The 11963-nt window shown below is 38.3% G+C and overlaps 1 gene segment (V, D, J or C); it reads left to right on the top strand.

Moving 5' to 3' along the window:
- Positions 1–9594: 9594 nt before the first annotated feature.
- Positions 9595–10173, top strand: LOC143661213 (immunoglobulin kappa variable 3-11-like). The segment is given in 2 exon segments: positions 9595–9667; positions 9851–10173. Coding segments are annotated over 2 exon segments (384 nt in total).
- Positions 10174–11963: the final 1790 nt, after the last annotated feature.

Genomic DNA, 11963 nt, shown 5'->3' with positions numbered 1-11963 from the left:
TATATGTCCACTAGACCTAATTTATTTGTCATATTATTTAGGTTTTCTTTGTCCTTGTTGATTCTCTGTTTAGACGCTCTAATGCAGAGAGTGGAGTATTGAAGTCTCCCTCTATTATTGTAGAGAAACCTATTTTTCAACTTCATTTTTGCCAGGGTTTGTGTCATGAGTTTGGGCCACGTTGATTAGGTATGTACATATTTAGGATTGTTATTTCTCCCTAGTGAATTTTATCTTTGCTAATATACAGTGTCCTTCTTTATTCCTTTTAGCATTTTTTATTGCATTTAAAGTATATTTTTCTGGTATTAATATTGCTTTCCCAGCTTTTATTTCATTACTAATTGTGTGGAATCCCATTTTCTGTCCTTACACTTCCAACTTATTTGTATCCTTTTATCTAAAGTGAGTCACTTTTATAAAGCCCATAGTCAGATCACATATTTATCCATTATGCCAATATGTGTCTTTTTCTTGATGAGTGTAATCCATTAACATTCAGTGTTATTACTGTGAAAGGCATCTTTATTTCAATCCTTTTATCCTTTCATTTTTGTTTGTCAGATCTATTACTTACCTCTGTTTGTCCTTTTGTAAGATAAAAAAATGCGTGCAGTTTTGAATCAGTTATGTACCAAGGAAAAGACACGTTCTTCTAATCCTTTATTGTTGATGGGACGTTTTGATTAAATTGCTTCCAAGGGCAGAGGACCCACCCAATTCAAGGTCATTGTTAATCATCTTTTCTGGAGTCCTAAAAAGAGAATAAAAAGCAGAGACATTTTGGAGAGAGCTCAGATACAGAAATGTCCAAGGAGGCACAAAAAAGGACAAAAAGAAATTCAGAGAGAAGAGCCAGAAGACATCACCACATGCCTTCTCATGAGGCAGAGAAATACAGATACCATCGACCTTTCTTCAGAATCAGGGTATGGTATCTTTGTCTCCCTGCCTTGATTTGGACATTGTTTTGTGATTAGAACTGTAAGGTTGTAACTGAATAAATCCACTTGGTAAGAGCCAATCCATTTCTGGTATATTGCATTCTGGGAACTTTACCAAATTGAAAGTTAGGCATTTTTGATTTGCATATTTTTGCCTTATATGTGGATTGGTAATACTTAGCCATCATGTTCCTAATATTCTTCCAGGTCCTTTACCCTTCTCTTCTCCCTCTGGGACACATATGATGCAAATATTTGCATGCTTTACTTTGGCAATCATTTCCCTGAGACCTAGCTCAAATTTTTCCATATTTTTCTCCAGTTGTTCTTTTGCATGTTTAAGTTGTTTAAGTGTTCTATAGTTCACTGACCTTTCTTCTCCTCTTCAAAATCTACAGTTGTGCTTCTAGAATATTTTCAAATTCATCTATAGTATCTTCCATTTCCATAAATCTGCTATTTTTATGTATTCTTTCAAATTCTTCTTTAAGCTCTCATATTGACTTCTTGATATTCTTTATCTTTTTTAACATCCTACTGAAATTCTTTAGGAGTTTTGAATGACTATAATTGATTAAATGCTCTAAATACTTTATTTCCTCCAATTTTTAAATTTGATCATTGGTGTGGCCATATCTTCTTGTTTATTAAAGGCCCTTGCAATTTTTCATGGTTTCTGGACATCTGATTATCTTGATAATTTTATCTTGAAAGTCATTTGCCCTGTCTTGTCTAAGATTTTGTTTTTGATTGGGTTCATGTTGAATGTTTACATTTGTGGTATTTGGAAGCCTAACCAGAGCCATGGTCCCATGCAGGGAGCGCAGCCCCCTTCCAAAAGGCCTTAGAGAAAGGGACAGGAAAGCAGCTCCTCAGACTGCACTTCCCCAGCCTTCTAAGCAGATGGTGCTCTTTGGCCACCTGTCCCCTTCTGCCTTGCATCGGAACATTGTGTTTTCTGCTCTCTGACCCTCTGTTTTTTACTGCATGTGGGGATAATTGTCCCACAATACTGAGGTTACCTGTCATGAAAGGACTAAGCCTGTAGGTCCCTGCCATTTTATTTTATTTAGCAGCCAATATGTGTGTCAGGATTGTTCCCTCCCTCCCTCTTTTCCTGAGGGGAGGGGGCTCATGACTTGCCCAGACCACTGCAGTGCACCAGTCTAGAGCGAGCACACCCTGGGATTCTTGCTATAAGGAAATACAGTTCGCCTACGCTTTTGAGATAAACCAGTCCAGAATTAAGGAATCAGGAAGGCACTGCTTTCTCCACAAAGGATGTGGCATCCTGGGGCTGCTTTCCAGCATGCCTTGGCTCTTGACACCCCCCTCACAGGACAATGCACACAGCCATATCTTCTGTCTTTTCTCAGTTCTTTCGCCTTCCAACATCTTGTTGCTCTGTGGCTTTTCTGCAACACCTGAATTTCATTCTGTTTATAAACTCTAGTTATTCCTAATTAAAACCCAAACTGATTCAGTTGCCCATGCCTTAACTAAAAGTCATATCTTTAAAAAGCCTGTTAACATGGGTTTACATGTAAGGGATGATTCAGATAATTAACAAAGGAAAAGGCTTGGCTCTGTTTTTTTGGAACAAGTTTCTTTGTTAAGAGTGCAATATTGTCACTTAGTTTCTTTTCTTTATAAATATTTTCACGTTTTTATCATTTTCTTAAACAAAATGTTGGAAATTTGAAAATCTGAAGTCTAATGGGACGTATCTGCTGTGTGTGATTCTGTAGTTACTTGTGTGTTTCATGTTCAGTTTCCCTTATTTTTTGGAGGTATGAGAAGTCTCTGACATCTCCTCCATTCAAGGTCAATGACATCTTCAGAGTTCATTTTGCCATGTAAGGTAACATGTGCACATATTCCAGGGATTATTACACTGACACCTGTAGATAGGTTGGACTTTTACTTATCATCCCTTCTCAGTGTACCCTTGTTATACTTTCAGGAGATTTGTGGATCACCAGAAACTGCCTGTGCCATAGAGATTGATGCTCATGAGTGAACAAGCAAAAGCTGCAACTCTGCCCTCTGCCATGCAAGGTCAGGGAGTTTTGTACCCTGGTGTATGAACTACCAATTCCTTGTGCCTTCTTGACTTAAACCAACCGATGTTAACTCCCTCTCCATCTCCTTCAATTCCTCTGCTATAATCTCCCCTCCCTGGTAACATCCTCCAAATCCAACATCATGATATGAAGACAGTTCTTCTCAGGTTCAGAATTTCCAGTGATCTTGTCTGCCTGTCTCCTGCCTTACCCACATGAACCTCAGTTTCAGCCAGGCCTTTCACCTGAGTGTTTTCTGATCACAGTTGTGTTGCCTGCAACTGGGAACAATGCTGCAAGCCTCCAGAAACATTATGTGGAAGTAGATTAAACCGAGGCTCTGAAGTTTCAGGAGGGAGGTTATTTGTCTATACCCATAGGGCTCATCCAAGTAACCTCTGAATGTCTCAGCTCCCAGCAGGTGTTGGCAGCACATCAAGCTACATGCTGATGTACAGAAAGGGAGGGGGCTCTACAGGAATTTTTCTTATCCTGCAACGTGCAGTTTCAAACATTCCCTGGGTGAGTGGGATATCTCAAAGAGGAAATGGCATGAGTAGCCAGGGTCTTGCCTGCTGCGAGAGGAAATGGCTTGGGCAAACAGGCAGTGCCTGCTACAGTTGTTCAGTCTTATTCCAATGCATTTTTGCACTTCTGTGTTCATTGAAAAAACTTTGAAAGGTGGAAAGTTATTGCTCTCAGTCATTTTCTTGCTATTAAGGGCCATTACCCAATTATTTAACCTTAATTATTAATGTTTGCAAATTCCCTGAGGACTTTCTTCTGCTCAGTATCTTTTTATTTTTACATATCTGACATCTCCTTTCCATGTGTCATTGAGTAAATCATTTATCATCTCAGTGGAAATGCTTTTCAGATGTATAATAGATATAAAATTTGCCCCTATTTTGTAGGATTTTTTTACTCAAAATGGATCACTACACACAAAATACTTTGAACAACACCTGATACATAGAAAATACTTGGTTACCCATTAATAGTGTTTTTATGTCTCATTCAAAAAATGTCTTTGATTCTCTATTATTCATTAAGTTTTAATGATTAAATTATATTTCTGTGGCTGCTTTAATAAATTACAAGGACTCTGATGATTTAAAATAACAAAAAATGAACTCTCTAATAATACTGGGGGCTGGAAAACTGAGATCAGTATCACTAGTCTTAAATCAAAGTGTCTTTAAGGATACACTCTCTTCAGATGGTCCTGGGAAGAATATATCACTCCCCTCCATCAGTCATGTGGCTGCCAAAACCCCTTGGTTATTTGCTTGCTTTTTTTTCTACATTTATCCAGTATTCAAGTCCACCATCTTCAAATCCCTTTACACTCTGCCCTTCCATTTCCTTCCTCTCTGAGTTTTTGTAACACCCATGGGTACCATGTTTAGGTCCAGATATTTTCAGCCTATTATTCAGTCTCCAGCATTTATATTTCAGCCCCAATTTTATTCATTTATCACATATGTAAAATACGTTCTTCCCATGCCAATATCTCAACACATTGAAGCCTCCATGCAGTTCCAAAACCTCATCTAAATAGCATCAGCTCATAATTATCAAATCATCATCTAAATAATCAATATCAAGTATGGGTGAAACACTTAGTGGGATCTATTTTCTGGCAAAATTCATCTCTATCTGTGAAAAAAATAAGTAGAAAATAAGTTTACTGATTCCATAATACTATTTTGAGTGCATAATAGAAAAGTTTAAGACATTCCCATTTGCAATGTATTAATAATAGCTACATTTGAAGAACTCATGATGGTTACAATTACCTTGTATTTGGTCTTTCACTCCCATCTTCTGCTTTGGTCTTAGTTTATGTGATTCCTATGTGGACACCAGAGCTCTCACTCTAACCATTAATTAAATCTGAGAGAGACCTGTAAAACCCCTTTTTTTGTTTCCTGTCCCTTTACCTTTACATCCTGGGATCACCTACTCCTTGTAACCTGAGGAAGTGATAGGTGAACTATTTGATGCATCTGTCCTTCCTGTCTGTTGGCACAGTGCATTGGTCTGTGCTGTGTCCTCGTGGATGCACAAAGTGACAGATCAACCTTGGTCTGATCAGTAGAAAACATTGGAAATTATAGGTGAGTTAAACATAAAACATTAGTTGAGACATGCTGGAGTTCTGCAGTGAATTAATAGAGGATAATGTAAAGTCTCCTGTTAAAGTGGTTTTGTCATTTAGCTAAGTGTGGTGGTAAAAATAATTTCCTCACCAAATTAGAAAACCAAAGTTGAAGAATTTTTATTTTACTTGATTTGGGTTGACACATGTTCATAATTGTATCTAAGCAACCTGGGATGTTCCACTAATTCAAAGAGAAACTGCAGTGGTCAAAATTTACAATAATTTCTATGTGGGTTATATGTGTTTAACCTCACATTAATATACACACATGCATGAACACACGCACACTCAGAGTAACTGAATAGGGACTCACACAGTGTTGAGACTGAATAAAAACAAAGCAGTCCAGACTACACTTTTTTTAGTTCGTGGTCAATTATAAGTTAATTTTCAGAAATTTTGAACCCTTGAAGAATTATATAAAGCAATGTATGTAATTATTTTCAAATATTATTCAAAATCATTTTTGGTAAAATCATTTGAATAATTCACAATCATTTGTATAGTGCCCTTCATTTAGCACTACAAAGATTTTGGCCCCAAGGAAATGCCTATGATGAGATGAGTGTTAGCCTTTCTTTTTTTTAATTAATGGTCCAGGGGTTTAATGTGATCATGGAAATGAGAGATGAGAGTCAGCAGCACAACCTGACTGATTTTGGGCTGATTCATTTAGGAAGGACTTTGTGCAAAACACAAAGATGTAGAAAGTAATTTCATTAAAGCTTGTCATGCCCATGAACCTCTGGGGAAACCTTTGCATCCCTGCATGGGCACACATACCCTGGTTTAAATGGTTCTGCTCTAAGGGATTTGTGTTTGGACCAAACAGTCCATTGAGATGTGGAAATATAGGGGTCAAAGAAGCATGTTTTTCAAGCAGTGTCCTGCTCTCACTTGCAAGTGAGATGTTGAAGGTCAGGGTAAGATCTCTTATGTCACTCCAGATGGGGTCTGACTTTTGGGAATTGTTAACATGTTACATCGTTTTCAGCATCCCTCACTTGGTAACACTATAGTCTCACTCAGCCCTTCCCAAGCATCATACCATGTTTTTTTAAATGCTTTTCTTTGGAGTCATTTTAGATTTATAGAAAACTGGCAGATGGTACAGAGAAATCCCATACAGCTTAACCCACTTCCTCTTGATGCTAACATCTTCTATAAACCTGGTTCATTTGCAAAACTGAGCTATTTATATTGGTAAAATTATATTAACTGGAGCCCAGAATTTATTTAGGTTTAACTGTTTTTTTCCAATGTATTTTCCTCATTCCATGTTCCAAACCAGCACCACATGTTGTATAAACTTTCATGAATTTGTTACAGTAATTTTGTCTGACTTTTACAAAAGATCATGGTCACTGCTTATGCAATACTCCCATGTGAAATGAACAGCATAGTATTTTATTCTATACATGAATAGTCTATGTGTTTTTCAACCAATCCCCTTATTTTAATGTGAATAATTAGTTTTTGCCCCTTTAGTATCAATTTTGTAAATCATCCCATGCACTCATTCATCCAAAAATGTAACTGGGAGCTTTCATCAGGGCACTGCAGCTACAACGGGGAATGAACATTACATAGAGCATGATGATTGTTTGAGACTCTGATGCATGTTAAAGCTGCTACATGTGAATCAACCCTTATAACTCACTTAGCCTGATGTTATATCTGCAACAGGAACACATGTGCTGAGTGTTCCCAGGTAAGGGCATGAGGCAGTGAGAGCAAATGCACAGGCAGCAGAGAGGTTCAGGTGTTCTAGGGATGCCCCCAGGTCACTCCCTTCTATGACAGATTCTTGTCTAGAATTCCTTCAACTATCTGATAATGTGGACTTATAGCTAAAGAAAGGACTGATTCTGACAGTCTTTGAAGGTAATTCAGTTCTTCCTTGTGTTTTCATAGCACAGTATTCAGCCCTGATCCTGGGGATGTGGTCTAATGACAGGACATCATCTGTGGTTAAAAGGGGCATAAAACACACTTATTGTCCTGGAAGAAAAATGAGTCAACATCACTCAGCAATGAAGTAAATGGGATGAGAGTTCCTTATCTGTGGGTGAATTAATCTCCTTTTAAGATGAGATTGATTGATAAACACATATTAGTTTTTATCAATTAATAAACAGTGAGCAGTTTATTATCTCTCAGTTTTGTAGGTCAGGAGTCTAGTTGAGCACAGTGTGAATGATTCTGTGCTCAGGGTCTTACAATAAAATCAAGGAATCAGTGAGGCTCTGTTTTTTCCAGAGCTTGGAGTTCTCTTTCAAGCTGATGTGGTTGGACAGAATCAGTTCCCTGGGTGGTAGGATTGAGATCCTATTTCCCTGCTGGCTGGGTGTCCTCATCTCCTACGTGCTGTCCTCATTCCTTGCCATGTGGCCCCTCAACCTCCACAGCCAATGTTAGATATTTTCAGCCATGTCAAATCCTAATTTTCTATGAATCTTACTGAGTTCTTAGTCTCTGATCGGTACAGCAATCTTTAAAGGGCTCCTGTGAAATGGTCAGGCCTATTTGAATAATCTTCCCTTCTTAAAATCATCATTACATTTCATATGCAATTAAAGTCCAAGGTTTTCATTAAATATACAAAATCACTTCCCAGCAGAATCCAAATTAGGGTTTGAACAACTGGGATAGGATTTGTATATGCCAGCAGCCATGAAACTTGGGGACACTCTTATAATTCTACTTGCCATGGGGCAGGCACCAGAAAATGAACCCAGGGTTCTGGCATGGCAGGCCAGAATCTCCCTCTGAGCCACTGTGGCACCCCTCTTTTTACCTTTTATCAAGTATTTATTTGCCCCAATTTTATATTTCACAGTGGTGAGTTTGGGAAAATTTAAAATTAAAAAATCATTATATGATTTTAGAGGAGAAGATAGAAGCACTAGCTTCCCAGCTGGCACAGAAAGGATAATGATTTCACACTTCCCAATTTGTAGCAGTGTTAATGCACATAAAATGACCTAGAACATGTCTGCTAATAAAATAATTAATTCTGACTCATGTTTCATGGATTCTCACTGCACTTTTCCAAACCCTCAGCTTTCATCCAGTCTTTAAATTTCCCGAAGGATCAGGCCCTAGTCTGCTTTTTCACTCTTTTATTTGTCTTTCATAATCATTCAACGGCATGTTCTGTGCATTTTTTGGATGTGTCCTTCCCTGAGCTATACAAGCCAACTCCCTACTTCATTCATGCATGAGTACAACTGTCCACTCTCCAAAAAGGTCATTTCCACATGCAACGTTTCATGTGGGCTCCTCTGTCTCAGTCATTCACAGGACACAATCTGTTTCATCATTTTATTTCCATGACTATCTCATGTTTTCTAATATATGTAAGCATAGCAAGGACATTTCATTGTAATGAAGCAGGAAACCTGTCAATTACAAAGTAGAAATTTAAATTAAGAATGTATGTATATTAACTTCATGGAAAAGCAGGAAAGAATACTATGGGGGATGAGGGCAAACCTGAAGAAAGTACTGGCATCTTCAAACCCATGTATGTGGTGGACTAAGAAACTGGTGGGGTTTTGACTGAGTAGAAATGTTTTCCTGGTGGTTTGGGTCTGTGCCACCCCATTCTTGTGCCTGGAAATGGCACCCTCACCAAGAAAGGTATACATTGTTATTTCAATAATTCCATAAATATATATATTTTTAATTTTTGGTAGAAATAAAAGGTAGAACCTGCTCTGAGACATTGGGAGGTGGAGCTAACTCCCCTATTACCACTAGGTGGCACGGTGACCCCGTAAATCTGTGGATACTTCCTTTATGATTTGAGAAACTGTTGGACCTAAAGGGCAGTGCCAAAGATAACTTGTAAGTATCTGGTGACTCATTTTCAGTGACATTATTTAAGTTGGGAGCAATATCAGTGGTCTGGTTCTAAACAAATTGAGGTGACTTTGAGATGTCAAAAAAGAACTTCAAAAATATTTAAATTTCAGTATAGGCTGAGATGAACACACCGTTTGTGAGCTACATTCTCATTCTATTGAATAATATGAATATATTACACATAGTTCCTGGCACCATATTTCTAAAGTTCAATGAAATTCAGAAACTTTACATCACTGACACATATATTCTATTACAAAATTAAGAATACAAGATTATTGTAGGTAGTGTAAATCATAAAATTCATAACAAAATATTTTTAATTTCATAATTTTGCTGAAAGTTTTAGTGTTCATCTGATTTCTGGGACATTTGCAGCACTACACTCACATTTCCTGTGGTAATGTTATTTTGTCCCTTTCCTTTCATTATCTATTTTCACAGCTCACTGCACAGCGCATTTCCCTTTATTATTCCCTGTGCTGATTTGCATAGACTCCTGGGGACTCAGCTGCTGCTCAGACTCTATTAATGGGGATTCCGTGGAGATGGGGCCTGTGTGCACTAGATGGTGAACAAGATGCTGTCACAGTCCCAACTCCTCATCCTCCTGGGGCTCTGGGTCTCAGGTGAGAGCTTCAGAACAGCAATGTCTTTATAAAGCTGGAGAGATGGTTTCCACATGCAGAGTGTGCAGACTATTCCATCTCAAACAGATCTGATTATATATCATAAATGAGGAAACCTATATTTGGATACACAGTTTAAATATTTGTGATTTATAGTGTGATCTTGTTCTTTTCTGACTGCAGGTGCCAGTGGGGACATCGTGATGACCCAGTCTCCAGCCTCTGTGGCTGTGACTCCAGGGGAGACCATCACCATGAGCTGCAAAGCCAGCCAGAGTGTTAGCAACTACTTAGCCTGGTACCAGCAGAAACCAGGGCAGGCTCCCAAACTGCTCATCTATGATGCATCCAACCGGGCATCTGGGGTCCCCGAACGATTCAGTGGCAGTGGGTCTGGGACAGATTTCTCCCTCAAAATCAGTGGAGCCCAGGCTGAAGATGTGGCCACTTATTACTGTCAGCAATATTACAACACTCCTCCCACAGTGCTTCAGCCTCGAACATAAACCTCCTGTCCCAGCTGTGGGGCACTGAGTCCTGCAACAGCAGCTGCTTCCCCTCCTCCTGCCTCTTCATATTGAAATTTTCTGCCTAGAAGTTCATGTTCCTGTCTTACTTGTTCTTTCAACAGGCTCTGTCTTTCCTTCAAACCTTCCTTTTCCTTATTATTGAATTAATTGTATTCTACCTCCTTTCTAATTGTCAATTCCCTTCACTGCTTCTCTTTCATTTATGCTCATTCTTTCAAAGGCAATTCTGTAGTACTTTGACTCTGTCACTCTTGTCCCATTATCTGTGATTGACCAAAATCATGGTTTTTATATGTGTTACAAGTGGAATATTTTGGAAAATATTTAAGTAAAACAATTATTTAAGCTGTATAAACAGAGAAACATTATGTGAAATAGTATTATTTCTGCACACCTTTCAGAAGCACATGGGTTTAGACATTCAGTTTCAGGAACTATCTGAAAAAGCCAGACCAGTGTAAACCAGAGACACCTATATAACTATTCCTTGTTAAAGTTGATATTAAAGAATCCAAGCCTTTTAAAATATTTCTTGTTTGCTTGCTTTGAGTCAGATGCAAAAATCACTCCTTTTATTCTAGTTGTTGAGAGAGAAACTCACACATAAGTATGTTTTCTATGTCATTTTTCTATGAAGAAAAATAAAGGTGACAGGAAATGTTTTGCTGTAGTAAAAATGGGTAGCTATTTAAAAGAGGATGATATATCATCTATTGCAATGTCATAAACTTCCCCAAATCTCAGTGCTTAAAATGAAAAGAATTTTCAAAGTTGGCATGTTGATTGGTTCTGTCAATAGTGACATGGTTGACTCGTCTTGGTTGGGGTTGCCCTTGTCTGTCAAGTTAGCTGACAGGCACTGTTGGACCTCGCAGACCTAGAAGGGTACAGACATGTTTATTGTTTTTCACATGGCTGTTTTTGGCCATCAGCTTGGTTTTGGATTGACTGGGCCATATGGGTCTCATCATCTGTGAGAATAATTCTAGCTGTTTCTGCTGGCTCTTGGAAGGTTTACAGGAGAAACTGTAAAAACTTAAAAGATGAAGGTTAATTGAAACCTGGACTCTATTCTCTTGACCATTGTAATTCACAGGAACAGATTGTATTTAACGAGAGTGTAAGTTGCCCATCTTGTTCAAGGAAGAGGCTGCAGAAAATATCACATTTCAAAAGAAGCAGATGGAGGGGCTGTAAGGGTTGTTCAATGGTATCAAGAATCAGAATTCTTGCCTGCAATGAGGAAGACCTGGGTTTCATTCCCATCCCATACACTTCTCCAAAAAACAGGCAAACAAGTAGCAAGCAAACAAACAAACAAACAAATCTGAGAAATGGTGCTGCAATAATGGGATATTCATATAGAAAAATAATGAACTGTGACCCCTGCCATACAGCATACAAAATAAAGACATGGATCCAGGGAGGCATGAAGGCTTTGGGACATTATTGCAATTGATCAACTGGAAGTGCACTGAGAAGGTATGATTTGTCCAACGTCAGTGTTGCTGAGGAAATGAGAAGGGGACAATGCACAGATGCTGTGCCACTCATGGGCAGAAAGAAAAATTATGCCTTAATAATTTATAGCTGGGATACGTGGGTAGGTTGTGCTGCTTTAGCATTAATTTCATATTTCATCATAATACCATGGATCTATCTGAATAGAAAGATGACTTTGGAGGAAAAACTATATTTCTAAGCTGGTAAATATGTTTTTATCTGGAACACAGTAGAGTTGAACCCAGAGGGTCTGTGCAGGTGAA

Source organism: Tamandua tetradactyla, chromosome 17 (assembly GCF_023851605.1).
Source record: "Tamandua tetradactyla isolate mTamTet1 chromosome 17, mTamTet1.pri, whole genome shotgun sequence".
In the NCBI taxonomy this organism is placed as follows: Eukaryota; Metazoa; Chordata; class Mammalia; order Pilosa; family Myrmecophagidae; genus Tamandua; species Tamandua tetradactyla.
This window is presented reverse-complemented; position numbering and strand designations above follow the sequence as displayed.